General features: G+C 40.7%; 1 protein-coding gene across 3 annotated transcripts in view; it reads right to left on the bottom strand.

The window, feature by feature from the left end:
- csde1 (cold shock domain containing E1, RNA-binding) overlaps positions 1 to 17,332 on the bottom strand; it is a 129,058-nt gene that overhangs the window by 67,681 nt on the left and 44,045 nt on the right. For 2 of the 3 annotated variants that reach the window (XM_068057002.1, XM_068057004.1), the window contains exons 4-5: positions 16,697 to 16,806; positions 9,346 to 9,444 (exon numbers count right to left, since the gene is read on the bottom strand). In XM_068057002.1, coding sequence (XP_067913103.1) covers positions 9,346 to 9,444; positions 16,697 to 16,806 — 209 coding nt within the window. The remainder of the gene's footprint in view (positions 1 to 9,345; positions 9,445 to 16,696; positions 16,807 to 17,332) is intronic. The other variant, XM_068057003.1, reaches the window with a different exon arrangement.

Below are 17,332 nucleotides of genomic sequence, written 5' to 3'. Positions count from 1 at the left end.
CAAAGTTTAACATTCCTAGGTCTAATGGAATACTTGAAACACTTTTAACATGTAAAAAAAAAAAACCAGGGACACAAAATTTGGATACAAATGCAAAATTCCAATTCTCCCCCAGTTACACCACTAAACAGAGCCAGCAGGATGGCAGGTCTGCCAGTTGTCTGTTGCTGTGAAGAGTACTAGCCTCAAACTGATACACATAGCAAGACATTTAAATGAGTGGGTTTGATGAGATGACACTGTTCCACTGTTAATGAAAAAGGTAACTTTTCCCCCCAACTGCAAACCTTTCAAATATAAATTAGTGCATTAGTAATGAAAAAAAAGCTGTGCAGAAATGGACATCACATGCTCAATATTAGATTTAATTATAAAATTCCTCAAGAGTCAGTCTCCCATATACACTTGGGTTTAGCTCTAAACATGCCAATTAAATGTTTTACATATTTTTGTAGATAAATACTTCCCTTATAAAGAATATGCTACAATGACAACCCAGTATTGGGAGGAAAAATGTTAATTCAGCCAAGAGGGGAGATGGCATGATAGTTCATGGAAAACATTTTAGAAAAACAGAATTACTGCGCCAACATTTCCTTACAGAGGCTTGGTGCTAGAGATTTCCAAAGCAATACCCAGATAAGAACTGTAAAAAGATGCCAGGCAGCCTGGCTCAGAATATTGGCAGTATGTAATTCCCCATAATCATATCTGGAAAGGGTACAGATACAGAACAAATGAAAATATTCAAAAGGGCAGATGCATTTGCACCACTCAATTCTAAATGACAAATTTAACAGCATTAAATTTGCAGATCTGGGAACAGGTCACCCATCCACCTGGAAGAAATAATGGCATAAGAAACTGAGGTACAAGATTGATGCGATCTGCTAAGATTCTTCTTCTCCTATAGCTTGTCCAACCAAACTAAGTAGTGCTCTAATCTGGGTGTGACGGAGTAGCTCCAAGCTGGGAAGACATTTAACTGGAATACAGCACTCCCTACTAGCAAGGAGAACTCAATCTATAGACCCTCATACAAGGTGAAGTAACCAAACTCCTCTTTAAGGGGTGAAAAATGTCCAGTTTAGGCTACAGAGTTCAATAAAAGCAAGTTGTTTTGCATCCTTTTATTCCCATGAATCTTTTCCAGGAAAGCCTCATGTGAGTAAAAAAAAAAGTACAGCCTCCACAGAGCAAGACTGGTTTAATAGAACTTTGGGCCCACCCTCAGTGAAGGCTCAAGATCTTCTTATATGAAGGTCTACCAGTTCCGAAGGGTCACTGACCCGAAACGTTAACTCTGCTTCTCTCTCCACAGATGCTGCCAAACCTGCTGAGTATTTCCAGCATTCCTTGTTTTTATGTCTACAAGACCACATTCTGTTAGAAATAACTGCAACCAAGTGCAGCTTTCTATAGCATTACAATGCAGTAAGCTGGGTATCAATAAACAGGGAAAGGACCTTTAAAATCCCACAACAGAAGAATTCCATTTATAAGTCAAGAACCCTTTCAAGGGATATAACAAAGGTTCTTACTCTGTCCTCCTTCCATGCCCTTCCAACAGGAAGCAGGAGTAAGATAATCTTAAGCATTCCTTCAGTAAAAGCAAAATACTGCAGATACTGGAAACCTGAAATAAATAGCGTGTGCGCTGGAAATACTCAGCAGGTCAGGCAGCATCTGGGGAGAAATAAAGAGTTAATGTTTCAGGTTTATGACCGTTGAAATGTCAGATCTGAAATATCAACCCTGCTTCTCTCTCCACAGATGCTGCCAGACCTGAGTATTTTCAGCACTTTCAGCATTCCTTCAATATTGTCAGAGTTAACTGCCAAATATATACACCCTAATGGAACTAATAAGTTTCAAGATGTCAAAAGACAAATAGGACAAGAAAACTTAATCAGTTTTCTTTGGCGATTGCCGAACCGTGCCAATAAAAAAAAAATGAACGGAAATGTTTTAACTAATAGCACCCAAACATTTGATTTAACAAAATGCATTCAGTATTAATTTTATATAGATGAGGGTGCGATAATTGTTGGCATTTAGACAAATTCAGAATTAGAGGAAAGCTATAGCAGCACTGAATTAATGGGCACAGACTACACTCAGTCTAATTCTCATGGTCACTGCAATTACACTGAAGCTCCACTGTACATTGAGGGCGGTGCAGTACTGTTTCTCTCCTCTGATAACTTCCAAATCTCTATCACATGCTGTCGGGTCACTAAGTGGAAACCAGAAACTTCTCCAAACATAAAAACTAAAAAAAAAAGTCAAGTGCTTTCACATACTGTCCCCAGCCAGTTCTAAACAGAAGTTATTCATCCACAGGATGTTACAGGGTATGCAAGGTTCAGACTTGGGGATGGGGTAGGAATATAAAGATAAAAACCTTTAAGAGGATCTCCATGAAAAAACTAGAGTAAAACATTAACTGTGCACCATGCATGCATCAGAAGTACAAACTAAATTTAAGTTTCTCTACCTCCCTCCTCAAAGTTTCCCAAAGAGATAGGCTGACTGCAGACAACCAGATTAATGTTTTACCACTCTGAATCAACTGCATGGTACAAGATAACTCTAGCATTTCCTACCCACAACACAAGGCAACACCTAGTTTCTTCTCCATATCCTTCCCACAGGGAGAAAGATGAATGCACAACTTGTGTTGTATGAAACAATGGGTGTAAATGCATCCCATTCTGCAGCACCGCACAATAATATTCAAACATGCTCCATCACTGCATTGTCTCCATGTACAGTGGCGCAGTGGTTAGCACCGCAGCCTCTCAGCTCCAGCGACCCGGGTTCAATTCTGGGTACTGCCTGTGTGGAGTTTGCAAGTTCTCCGTGTCTGCGTGGGTTTTCGCCGGGTGCTCCAGTTTCCTCCCACCACCAAAAGACTTGCAGGTTGATAGGTAAATTGGCCATTGTATAAATTGCCCTAGTTATAGGTAGGTGGTAGGGGAAGATAAAGACAGGGGAGGATGTGGTAGGAATATGGGATTAGTGTAGGGTTAGTATAAATGGGTGGTTGATGGTCGGCACAGACTCAGTGGGCCAAAGGGCCTGTTTCAGTACTGTATCTATAATAAAAAAAAATAATGCTTTGATTTCCATGAAAACATGGATCCAAATCCCTCTGGCAATGCTGTGCCTGAATTAAAAATCATTGTTGTTAAGTATCCAAACATAGGATATTCCACTGTGTTGGTAAATACAGTCCGTCATTAGACAGACACGAGCTGGCTGACTGTACAAACAGCTGAACAGCAGAACCAGAATAACAACTCTAATCTATTTATTGCTATGCTACTGAAGGTGCCAACCTGAAGCATGCTTAAACATATTATTGGCAATGAAGTACATGCAGCATGGGAAAATTGATGCAGATGAGAAACTACATAGAACTGTTTCTACCCTCAAAAGAAACTTTCTACAAACACTTCATAGGTTAATTACCTACTAGAGGTCATACCACTTTTAGCACCATGGCCAAACTGACAACAGGCCTGGGCGGGAGTACGCTTTATTTGTTCATGGTATGTGGGTGCAGTTGGCAAGGCCAGCATTTATTTCCCACCCTTAGTCCCAGAAATGATGGTTGTGGCGATGAGCCACCTTCTTTAACCACTCAGTCCATGTGGTTAAGTGCTGTTAAGTCACGAGTTTCAGGATTTTAACCCAGTGATGAAGGAACAATGATATATTTCCAAGTCAGAATGGTGCCCAACTTGGAGGTGGTGTTCCCACTTGCCTACTGCCCTTGTCCTTTCAGGCAGTAGAGGTCGCCAGTTTGAGATGCTGCAGTGCATCTTGCAGATAGTACACAATGCAGCCAATGTGCCAGTGGTGGTGGGAGCACGTTTAAAGGTGATGGATAGGGTGTCAATCAAGCGGGCTGATTTATCCTGGACACTACCAAGCTTCTTCAGTGTTGTTGGAGCTGCACTCATCCAGACAAGTGGGCAGCACTCAATCACACTCCTGACTTATGATTTGTAGATGGTAGTACGACTTTGGGAAGTCAGGAGAGAGTGTTACTCGCCACAGAATGTTCAGCTAACTTTCTGGTCCATGGTGACCTCCAGGAAGTTGATGGCAGGATAATGCCATTGAGCATCATGGGGAAGGAGGTTAGGCCCCCTCTTGTTGGAGGTGGTCAATGCCTGGCACTTAAGTGGCAAGTAACATCTGTGCCACTTATCAGACCAAGTCTGGATGGTGCAGCATGCAGGCACGGACTGCTTCAGTATCTGGAATTGTGAATGAAACTGAACAGTACAAGCAGCGAACATTCCCACTTCTGACCTTATGATGGAGGGATGGGCATTGATGAAGCAGCTAAGATGGCCGGGCCTAGGTACTGCTGAGGTACTCCAATAGGAATGTTCAGGGGTGGAGATGATTGGTCTTCAACAAACAACTATCTTTTTGTACTAGGTATGACTCCAGCCAGTGGAGTTTCCCCAATTCCCACTGACTTCAGTTTTACTAGCTCTCTTGGATCATACGGTCAAATCCTTTGACGTCAAAAGCAGTAACTCTCACCCCACTTCTGGAATTCAGTTCTTTGTCCATGCTTGGACCCAGGCTGCAGTGAGCCGAATGGCCCTGTCAGAACTTAAATTGAGCAGTGAGCAGGTTATTGCTAAGTGCCACCTGACAAGAGTCAACAAATCCTTCCAGTTTGCTATGAGCAGGCCAACATGGAAATTTAGCTGGATTGGATTTCTTTGTGAAACAGAAATACCTGGGCAATTTTCCACTTTGTCAGGTAGTTGCCAGATGTTGTAGCTTTTTTTATTTGTTCATGGAATGTGGGCGTCGCTGGTTAGGCCAGAATTTACTTCCTATTCCTAATTGCCTTAAGGTAGTGAGCTGCCTTGAACCACAGCAGTCCTTGGGGTGCAGTTACACCCACATTGCTGTTAGGACGTTCCAGGATTTTGACCTAGCGACAGTGAAGAAACAGCAATATAGTTCCAAGTAGGATGGTGTGTGTGCACACAGCAAAAGCTTGGCTAGAGCTGCAGTTAGTTCTGGAGTACAAGACTTCAGCACTATAGCCAGGGTGTTGTCAGGGTCCATAGCTTTTCCTATATCCAGTGTGCTCTGCCGTTTTTTGATAACACAGAATGAATTAAATTGGCTCAAGATTAGCTTCGGTGACGATGGGGACCCCAGAAGGGGTATGAGATGGATCATCCACTCAGTACTTCAGGTAAAGATAGTTTCAAACACTTTAGCTGTGTGTCTTTTGTACCCAAATGCGAAGTTGCATCTTTGAGGATGGGGATGTTCATGGAGCTTCCTCCTCCCTCTAGTTGTTTAATTGTCTGCCATTCATGACTGGATGTGTCAGGAATGCAGAACTTTGATTAGTTAGTTATGGGATTACTTAGCTCCATCTATAGCATTCTGCTTCCACTGTTTAGCATGCAGAGAGTCCTGTGCTGTAGTTTCACCAGATTACCACTTTTTATGGTACACGGTGCTGCTCCTGGTATGCTCTTCCACATTCATAGAACCAGGGTTGGTCCCCTGGTAGAGTGAGGGATATGCTAAGCCATGAGTTACAACCTGTGGAATACAACTCTGCCTCAGCTAATGGCCTATAGCACCTCATGGATGCTCAGTTTTGAGCTGCTAGATCAGTTCTAAATCTATCCCGTTTAGCAGTGGTAGTGTCACACTAATACGGATGACACCTCCATCGTGCTGGAAGAGACTTCTCCACAAGGACTGTATGGTGGTCACACCTGCCAATATTGTTAGACAGATGTGTCAAGTAGATTGGTGAAGATGAAATGAAGTAGGTTCTCCTCTCACACTGGTGTTCGCTCCATCTGCTATAGGCCAGTCTGGCAGCTGTCTTTCAGGACCCAGTCAACTGAAGTGGTACTGAGCCACTCTTGGTGATGGACATCCCCCATCCAGAGTACATTCTGCACCCTTGCTCCCTTCAATGCTTCTTTGAAGTGGTGTAAACAGAGTACTGATTTAATACCATTTATTGCCCTCCCTCAGATAATCAGCAAAAGGTTTTCTTGTCCAGGTTTGACCTGATGCTGAGGTTTCATGGGATCTGGAATCAATAGTGACTCCCCCCAGAGCCACTCCCTCCTGACTATATACCACTCTGCCTTCACCACCTCTGGTGGGTCAGCCCATACCCAGGGATGTTGGCTGAAAATGCAGGATTCTGTGATTTATGACAATGTTAATCCACCACCACCTTCAAGTTCCCCTCCAAGGTCACACCATCCTGACTTGGAAATATATCACTGTTCCTTCATTGTCACTGGATCAAAATCCTGGACAGCAGATTTCATTCCCTAGAAGACAATAGTGAACTAGATGGAGTGTCTGGCATCAAATTCAGACATTCCTTCAAACTGTGGGATGGCATTTTAAGTTTAGTTTCTCATGGTTATAGCAACCCAATATACAATACCTCCAATGAATAGTACTACAGTTATGAATCAGGCAAGTACCTAGTCCCGAGCCCCATTACCAATGCGGAGATTAATGTGCTGTATCCATGAAATGGGCAGACATTATAACCAGCTCTACAAACTCATGTTTGCACATTATGGCAATCCTCATTGCTACTTCCATCATTGACAAGATTAGGAACTTGTATGTAGCCTAGTCTAAAGATACCACAGTGGGGAAAATAGCAGGCATCTCAAATCCTATGCCCATCAGTTCTAAAGGAGGTCAAGTGCTGACTCAGCCTTTCCCTGCCCCCGCCCCCACCCCCCCCAAAGTTGACTTTGACCAATACAGTCCTCAATAAAAAGCAATTCACAAGGATTTTAGCCAAACCAAATGTGTACTCCTTAATGTTTCATCAAGTTAATAGGTAGTTAACGTTCTCATGATAGTCTAAGAAATGCACAAAGGAAATCCTGCTTCAACAATCATAATCCTTACAAAACTAACAAAGCCCTCCCTTAAAAAAAAGGGTTTCCATTTGTTTACTCCTCTCCTGAACACATCAAAGTGCAGCCATAATCTATCAAATGGCACCCAAGAAATGTAGTTGGAAATTTTAAAACTGGTACTTGGCAAGGAACGGAAATGTCATAAAACTCAAGAAAAAATTTGAACACAAAACTGAACACAATGCTGGTGGCTTATTTACCGGAATAGCAACACATGGTTACTCTATGCAGGACACAATCATACTTGGGAAGAGAATTGATTTAAACAAATATGCTAGACTTTTTCATGGTATGTGGAGGATAATGCAGAAACAAACTGATTATTCTAGGAAAATGCGAAAGCATCAAGTAGAAATGGCAAATCCTTAATAAAAATTTTTTCAAGGCAGTCATATTCACCCTTGTTGCAAAAAAACTTCAGATGTTGAACAGACAATATCCAGCAATACCCTACATCTGAAGTCCAATTAGTTTCCCATTTCTACCATGTAACTGGCCAGGAAATTTTGAAGGGTTAAATTTCAAATCCCGAAGCACAGTACTTCCCGTACACAGTTTCAGGTAATGGTAATAAAGCATGAGTCAATACAACAGTGTTTCAGAAACCTCTTCCCTGACTACATGAAATTTCAGCAACGTGAATAACTTCATTAGCTTATCTTTTTCTTACAACATGGAATCACAATAGCTCATATGTATCAAAACTGTTACGATGGGTTATTAGGTATGGAGCATTATTGACTAACTTTAAAAAAAATTCTCTATTGAACAATCCACAAAAGTAACTTTTTTTGGGGGGGGGGGGGGAAAAGAAAGAGAATCCTCCTTCTGGCAAGGAAACCAATTCATTACTTGCAATGGAAATTAACCACAATATAAAAGGAAATCATGTGATGAGCAAATGCAGAATTCAGTTTTAGGTTATGCAATCTGCATACTGCCAAACACTGAAACATTTTACAATCCACTGTTGCTGACATTTTGTTCAAGTTAAGTCACTGGACAAGAGATCAACATCTTCAACTGGGATGAGTATCGGCAATACACTAATCTACAGCAGACACAATTCTTGAATCACGTATAAAAACAAGCCATCATTAAAATGCACTTTACAATTACCCCGGCTGCCTTTGATAATAGAACCAGAGAAGAGAACTGTGTGTCAGATAGATACTCAATCCTTAGGATCAGAACAAGACAAATTAACGTGCTCCAAGAGGGTTAGGATTTGAAGTATATAGCTTTTAAGGTTTATGGAAGCTAACCATTCACTCTAAACAACTGGCAATCTTTTCAAAGTACACCATTTTGAAGTGTTTTCCCACTGGAAGCCCTTTCAAATGAGCTGACAGCAGATTCTTTACGTCAGTCTTGCTCCTAGAATCAGACAACAGGAATTAAAGTGGAATTATCCTTGGCCATAAAAGGATAGAAGGTCTGTTTCTTTCTATTGTTTAAAAAGAAAAATGAAAAGTTTTGCTATAGTTTTGTCTTGTGCACTTCTTTAGGGACAACTGAGGCCAGAAAAACTGCCCAATAACCCAAGGCAGAAGACATCTCAGCACAAAAGAATGGAACACAAGCTGTTGTGATAATAGCATCACATGCTATCAGAACATGCATCTTCTTTCACAAAAGTCAGGTATCAGCATCCATGTGCATCTCTGGTATCCAGGAATTCTTATGTCTCTTTTGATCCTCTATGTACAGCTTATTTTCAAAAAACAAAACACCTCGCCCTTAAACCAAAAGAGGGCGACATCTTGGAGCTTGCTGGTGATAAGGCTCCATCTGCAGGTAAAGATGCTGAAATCAATGCTGGTAAGGCTCTGTTAAGGATCCCATTTTTTTCAGGGACTGAAATAAGCATTTGCATAAAACTTCAAAAAGGTGGCAAATCTTCCGACTGTTTTAAAGAGCATGCACACAACACACTGAAGGAATGTAGCTTAAAGCCACTGTTTCTGCAGTGGTAGAACCTAACTGATTCCTCAAAGCTACATTTGTACATTTCCATGCTTTTGTCAAACAAAACTGATCTTTTTGCTTCATTATATACATTGATTTTTAAAGGCTGAAGTTTCACAAAGTTTAGAAAAGGCTAAACTATTTATTAAAGTTAATTGCACATGGGATATTTTTCAAACACTACCCAAGTGACGAGAGCCCAAAATAGCACACAGCAAGACTAAGAGTAAAAGGACTAAGGTTACGGAGGTATAGAATTTCATTTGGGCTGGGAGGTTACCCACAACATAGGAGCCATCTAAATTTATAACAAACAATCTGGCTGATGTATGCATGCATGCCTAAACTCAAGTGCCTTTATGGGCGACCTACCTGAAGATCATTTATTACCTGGAAAGACAAAATCCAATCTTACCCCATTGCGTTCATAGCACACACTGCCTGAAGTCTGACCAGGAGATGAAGGTTTCAGCCCAGATTTGTTCTCAAGGTTAAGGGGAGCAGCACAGACAACCTGGACATACCATGACATAACAAAGAATAATGTCAGGAGGGTATATGAAGGCTTTCCAGGGGTTGAAAATGCCACTGGTCAAGGCCCTAGGTGTTTCTATTTTTGAGTTTAGACCAGCAGAAAAATACTCCTCCAATATCTTATGAATTGGTTGAAAAACTGTGACCTTCTGTTGTAGTACCAGATTTCTGCCACTCAGTATCCTATGCATATGACATCTAGCAGCAGTAATTCGGTACTGAAACAGTAATATCAGATCTGCAATGGCCTGACAACCTAAACATATTGGCATGTCTGTTTTCAAACTACATCTAACTTTTCAACCCCTGATTTCCAGCTGATTTGTTGGCAAAAAAGTTCTTTTAAAGGTCATGGTTGCTAAGAAACTATTTAGTTGTAGACACCAACAGTAAGAAATTTGCAGACACTGTTCTATTAAAGAAAGATAGCTTACTCACCATAAGGTATAGTTTCCTTCAATCATTGAAAAAAAGTTATCCTCCACATACCATGGGAAAAATAAAGTGATACAATGGGATAATCAATACAGTCATCTGTCCCTTTAAGAGATTTACCCTGGATTATGCAACTTCCCTTCCATGGACCAATATATAAACAGGAAATCTTCCAAATCCCCTGCATCAAAAGTCTATCAATTTCAAGAAGAGCGTGTACATTACATTGTGTTAAGAAATCAAGAGCAGTTCAGACCTTTGAACTTGTTAAAACTAGGAACATAAAAAACACAAAATGGAAAGCTATGTACAAGAACCCCACTACCGAAGCAGGGCATGGATTTTTTTTTTGGTGGGGGGGGGGGGGGGGGGAATGGCGAGTAAGAGGGGAGAGACAAGGAATATGTAGAGTATAACTTCAAAATAAAATGGAAGCTATAAAAAAAAAATAAACATACTTTCAACTAATTATCCTCCACAAACCATGTGCACCTCCAGAGAAAGCAACAGGCAGAAACACCTTAGGTAGGTTCTTACAGGCAAACCTGTTAAACCAATATCCCCATTAGCGGCCCATTCACAGCATTTGCAGAAAGCAAGATTATGCCATTGTGATCCACACTTCAATCCACATTTGATTTTCTTTTTGAATAATAAAAGGTAGAATGTTGTGAAGCCACCTGGAATTTATAGACATCGCAGTTAGTAAGAATTCAAGTGTTAGCGCAAGCACAGCTGCCCTCATCTCAAAACAAAGACATTAAGACATGCAGTACACTCACCCCACTGGCTGATACTCAAGCCACAAGAATGACAGTATCTAATATGGGAAACGGTCTCATACCTAATGAATAAACAGATAGAAACCCACACTAATGCTACTCTATTCTGCCCCCTTCATAATTTTAATCAAGTAGATTACCTATTCAACCCCACTAATGGAGTGCAGAATGCAGATTATGATTCTTGTGCATCACAATGGAAGTGTTCCACACCCTCTTGTAAACACCGCAGGCAACAAGGCTTATGGACTGCACACATGGAGTGCTTGTCCTGCTACCAAAATTGGGAAATCTTTCCTATTCACTGTGGTGGATGCACTGGATGCTATTCTTGCAGCAAGCCATCTAACTGTGGAACAGAGTTGTCATTTTCAATGGTCAAAAGCAGTCAGGGAAAGGACAGTACAACAAAATATTCCTCCTTTTTAAAAACTAGTCTTCTACAAGTAGTGAGGTCCAAGAACAATTAGAATTAACCCTTCGCCTTTACCCCAATAACCTAGAGATGAATTAGAACGCATGTAATCTCTTCACCTGGATGATCATCCGATGAACTAGAACATGCAGGAATTAATCCCCCAAGAGACTTTTCTTCAGTTTTCAGGGAATATGATTAGTCAGATTTTGAAGGGCCCTTTTATGAGGATACATCACCTACTTGAGTGTTTGGTTAGCTACTTGGGTTGCCAGGAATGATATCCTATCTTGAATATCCTGAACCAGCAACATTCTGCTTGATTTATCAAAATTCAACTACTGCAGTGCTATACATCCACATAAGACCAGGTGACCTTGTATCAGGACTGAATACTCAGCACCCAACCAAGACAGCAGACCAAAAATTACACTCCCAACCAGTTCACCAAATGTCATCTTCATCCAGTTGGGGGATCGGTGGAGGTAGCTGTACCAATAATGCCTACCGATATATCAGTAGCTTTTCTACCGCTGAAAATGTTAATACTCACTCCCATCAAATGATCACATATGCTGGATGATTACGGTGTGTAATTTAGTTGTAGTGGTCTCAAACCAACATACAGGACTATCAATATGGTGGTCTGATGAGCAGGGTTGCGCTTATTTTGAGAAGCTGGAATTTCAATTTCAACTTAAATACCTTAGTTAACTCATCACTTGTTAAGTGCCCAGGTTTGAACACAATAAGGCTGGACAGTTTTACTGGCTCTTTCCTCAGATTAGTGTGCGCTCCCACTAAGCAACTATTCAGAGGAGTGAAGATAATTCTTCACTTTCTCCTATCCACTTTATAGTCTAGGAATAAAAGTTGGGGTAAAGAAGGGGAGCAGAGGAGGGAAAAGGAACATGAGATCACAATACAATCCCCATGTGAATTTTAACTATCTCAAAATGAATACCCTCATCAAGCTTTGCTTGCTCTGGTATTCTGGTCAAAACGATTGCAACATTTACCATGTAATCTCCTCCTCCCCATCCAGGTGTCTCGTTGTACTGGTGGGCCAGTCAGTATGATGGTGATATGAGGCTACCTTACTATTATGTCCAGGTAGTGGTCTTTTTCATGACCATTATGCTTTAGTCTTAAGCTGGGCTGCTCTCGGAGACAGAGTAGCCTGTGTTTCACACTGGGCAAGTTTTAGAGGGGAGAAATAGGAGGAAAGATAGATCAGGGTAAGAATATCTATATGAAGTAGAAACTAAAAAAAGCTTGGTGCAACTGAAGGGCAATTCCATTGGAAAAACTCATTTGGTATTTTAATCTATGCATGCCTGTAGAACTAGCAGGCCCAAATGCCAGGCTTGTTAAGATTCTTTGTTCCATGTGTCTGGAGAGTCTACATTTACACAGTATCTTCAATAATAAGGACTGGGTCTGTGATGTTCTAACCCAGTTGGGCCACGAGTATAAGCAATATGTTTCGCACACAGAAAAGGATAGCCAAAACTGATAGTTCCCAACATTGGTTATTAAGCCCATCTGTAATAACTTTAAACATTACTGACAGAAACATATCTTCCAGAAATAACAAGTATGACAGTCATGTACCCGAATTCTGTGGCAGAATCCCCACAATTAAAAAGTCCAACAAGCAGCAAATTAATCTCGTGTCCCAAACCAGTTGATCGCCTTCTCTTCCTGACCTACCCATTTTCCTTACAAATTAAATAAGGAGCATGGACCAGAAATATTGGGCTCGATACTGGCTGGGTCATGGAAGTAGTAAAATCATTGCTTTGGGAACGTCAGTTACATAACCACACTTCTCCTGAACCGCCATTAGTTCACTTGACCAGTGAAATCTTAATCACCTACAACCAAGAGTTGTTTCCCTGAAGGCATTTGAATTGTACACTTACCTGACAAGATCTTCACTACTGAAGTGCAAATATACCAGTGCAGATTTGGATTCTGGCACAGAATTTATGCCAGCATTTGACTACCACACTTCAGTTTTCTGTGCAGATTCTGGGTCTTCTGTTTATTTTCATGGATATTAGAACTCCCTCCTCTTGAGAGTAAAAGTACTGTAAATTCTGAAATTCCCAAATGTGTTTTCTTAAAGTTGAGAAATCTGAAGGGCCAAGATCTTCAGCATAGGGCTCAAAAGAGTAAAACCAAGCAGTAATTAGGCAGCACTGAAGTTATTCCCCAAAAGATCACAGACATGAGAAAACTAAAGACTTTATAGCAGTGCATTTAGAAAAATTCAAGGTAATCAGTCAATATGGATTTGTGAAAGGGAAATCATGTTTAACTAATTTATTGGAGTTCTTTGAGGGAGTTATAGGTGCTGTGGATAAAGGGGAACCGGTGGATGTGTTGTACTTAGATTTCCAAGAGACATTGGATAAGATGCCACAAGGGTAATTGCAGAAACTAAAAACGGTGTAGGGTGTAATATATTGGCATGGATAGAAGACTGGCTAGCTAACAGGAAACAAAGTAGGCATAAATGCGTCATTTTCTGGTTGCAAGATGTAACGAGGGGTGTGTCACAGGAATCTGTGCTGGGGCCTCAATTTTTTTTACAATTTATATAAATAACTTGGATGAAGGGACAGAAGGTATAGTTGCTAAATTTGCTGATGACACAAAGATAGGTAGGAAAGTAACTTGTGAAGAGGACATAAGGGATATAGATAGATTAAGTGAGTAGGCAAAGACTTGGCAAATGGAATATAATGTAGGAAAGTGGGAAATTGTCCACTTTGGCAAGATGAATGAAAAAAAGCAGCACATTATCTAAATGGTGAGAGATTGCAGAGTTTGGAGATGCAGAGGGATCTGGGTGTCCTAATGCACGAAACACAAAAAGGTTAGTATGCAAGTACAGCATATAATTAGGAAAGCTAATAGAATGCTATCATTTAAAACGAGGGGAATTGAATACAAAAGTAGGGAGGTTATGCTTCAGCTATACAGGGCATTGGTGAGACCACATTTGGAGTACTGTGTACAGTACTGGTCTCCTTATTTAGGGAAGGATGTAAATGCGTTGGAGGCAGTACAGAGAAAGTTTACTAGACTAATACCTGGAATGGGCAGGCTGTCTTACAAGGAAAGATTGGGCAGGCTAGGCTTGTATCAGCTAGAATTTAGAACAGCAAGAGGCATACAAGATCCTGAGGGGTCTTGACAGGGTGGATGTGGAAAGGATGTTGCCCCTTTGGGAGAATCTCAAACTAGGGGTCACTGTTTAAAAATAAGAGTGTGCCCATTTAAGACAGATGAGGAGAATTTTTTTCTTTGAGGGTTGAGAGTCTTCGGAATTCTGCTTCCACTGCCTTTTGAGGAAGAGAGAGTCTTTGAATATTTTTAAGGCAGAGGTAGATAGATTCTTGATAAGCAAGGGGGTGGGTGGAAATGTGGAGTCATCAGGTTGATTGGCCTACTCCTGCTCTTAATTTGTATGTTTGTTTGAAAAGTCAAGAAGTTCCATTGCGCTGCGGACCCAGGAAAGAATGAATTACAGCATGATATAGTGCGATGAATTTTGATTTCAAAATACTAAAAAGAATGCAGTAACAGGTGTATGATGAGAGGAACTAAACAGAATAGTTCACAGCAGCAGTAACTAAGTGCTTATTTCAGAGGTGAAAGGAATATCACCAAGCAGAAAGGTGCTAGAAGAGCTTTAACAGCAATATTCAAGACTGACAGAGTTAAGAGCCTGCTTGGGACAAAGTAACAGACAGAAAATGCTGGAAGTACTCAGCAGGTCTGACAGCATCTGTGGAGAGATGGAGTGTTAACGTTTTAGGTGTGTGACCTTTCATCAGAACTGGGAAAAGTTAGCAATGTAATAGGTTTTAAGCAAGTGACATGGGAGGGTGGGAAAAACGAGAGGGTCTGAGATGGGCTGTTGTCATTCAATCTCCATCTTCCACCCTACCACAAACCTTCCCTTTAGTTCTTTTTCCCACCTTCCCCCACGTCACCTGTTTAACACCAATTACATTGCTAATTTTTCCCAGTTCTGATGAAAGCTCACAAACTTAAAACGTTAACTCTGTTTCTTTCTCCACAAATGCTGCCAAACTGGAGTATTTCCAGCAATTTTTTTTTCAGATTCCCACCATCTGCAGTATTTTACTTTTGTATTGGGACAAAGTAATGCTTGGTATGAAAAAGAAAAGCAGTTTCCGGTGTCCATCTTGAAGAATGTAAATGCAGACATGAGACAAGAATTTGAAAAGATGGAGGACTGACTGGAACCAAAAAGGTAAATGGCTTGTGAATCCAGTTACAGCTGTGTCTGGAGGACTGAAACGTTTAACATCTTACTGACGGTTGTGCGCACTGGAAAATGGAGAGAGCGTATATAGAATTGATGAGTAGAGATCATTTACAGAGAGCAGCTAAACATGGAAAGGTTCAGAATATCAGTAGGTGCTCAATTCTGACTTTTCCCATCAACGCAACCCTGTTCTTACTCCTACTTTGAGCTTTTCACCGGTTGGAGTTTATTTTGAAGCTAAACTTGGAGTTGTTAGATGCTCCATGAAAAAAAAACGATACTCAAACTCCAATGAATTTTGCCAAAGGCAATACGGAAGTGCAGAGTTGGGGGAAAATCTTGTACAAGCAAGATTTCACAGGAACAAAATTGAGTGGATATATCAATACAGCAAAGGAAGGGAATACCATGAAAAACAAGACAAAGGGCCGTTTAAACAATAGCCCACCACCCACTTCATTTCTTACTTAGGATACTTGAACTGGTACACAGACTGGTATTAGGTGACACTTAGCCCACGTGTGCACGAGCAGGAAGTGCAATCGTGTCATTTCTGATGTATATACAGCAACATGACCTAATCATCTACTTTGCAACACTATTTTTGGACCTAAATTTGCACAGAACTTACTGAGCCATCATGATTTTACTAGTTGGAAACAGAGCAGTAAAGGCACATCATTCCTTTGTTGCAAAACACATGTAAATCACATAGGGCTTTATACATGTAAAATCCCAGTACAAGTGAACACTACAAAGTCTCAAAATTGGATCAACAAGCCAAAGCCCGACACATGACAATTATTTTCCAGTACCACCACATGCGAAATGCGGACAAGGTGTTCTCTCAAAGGGGCAGAATTCAAACCTCAACATTCCATGTGGGATTTATTGGTTTAAGGGGCTACCAATGGTATGTGGAGAACAAAGAAATTTAAAGCAGCAACCTTTACCCCCACCCGCAGCTTTTGCAAGTATTAACATTTGGGATTTGAAAATGATCAGGCTTGCTGCAAGCTTTTATCATAGAAGCTCTCAAATAATTTTCATACCAGTTTTTGGAAATCAATTTCAAGAGTTATTTCAATAGCTATTGCAAAAGTGGAGTTAGATTTATTTTGTAGCTGTTGCATTAATACTAGATTGAGGATGTAAATTTTAGAGAAGAGCCACTGTAAACAATTTATGGAGAAAATACTTAACCAAGTTATATAACTGGTTCACAACTATATTTTTAAAATTGTATGTTTCAAGATGTTTCCTAAATCAGTGTTGCAATTTAACTGATCCTTACCTGTCCAGTTATCCTTTCTTCAGGCAAAATTTCAGGCTTCACTTTTAGCAATTTCACAGCAATCGGTTTCCCAGTCCGTCTGTCAGAAGACACTTCAAATTCCACATCATCTGCAGATCAATTCAAATTGGTTACTACCCAGCTCATACTAGGCCAAATGTGGGCAAGTATACACTGCACAAACAAATATGCTTCAGTGGTGCAGTGCTCCCAGTACCAATGCAGATTCATATCAAAAGGCTCTCAACAAGAGTGAGGCCACTAATAACTTGACTAGAGCTGTTTAAGATGAAAGGGAAAGGTAAAAGGGTGAACTCATTAAATCTGATGTCTCCATGCAGAAGCCTGAAGCTTTTTTAGCACAAGTCAGCACATTTAAAAAAAAAAGAGGGGTGGTGGGGACACAGGTAGGGAGGAAAGACAACTTGTAAAATCATAGTGCATGTTGACTCGCTCAACTTTTCAACATGACTATTTATTTTCCAGCTTCACAGTGAAAATAGTTCAAGGTTAAGGTGACCGGGAGTTTTGGGGGGGGGGGGGGGGAAAAAAGAGAAAGAATGAAAAAGAGGTGGCGGCATTGCAGTATTGATCAAGGAGTCAATTACTGCAGTAAAGGAAACATGATATCTTGGA

This window comes from Heterodontus francisci, chromosome 25 (genome assembly GCF_036365525.1).
Source record: "Heterodontus francisci isolate sHetFra1 chromosome 25, sHetFra1.hap1, whole genome shotgun sequence".
Taxonomy (NCBI): Eukaryota; Metazoa; Chordata; class Chondrichthyes; order Heterodontiformes; family Heterodontidae; genus Heterodontus; species Heterodontus francisci.
This window is presented reverse-complemented; position numbering and strand designations above follow the sequence as displayed.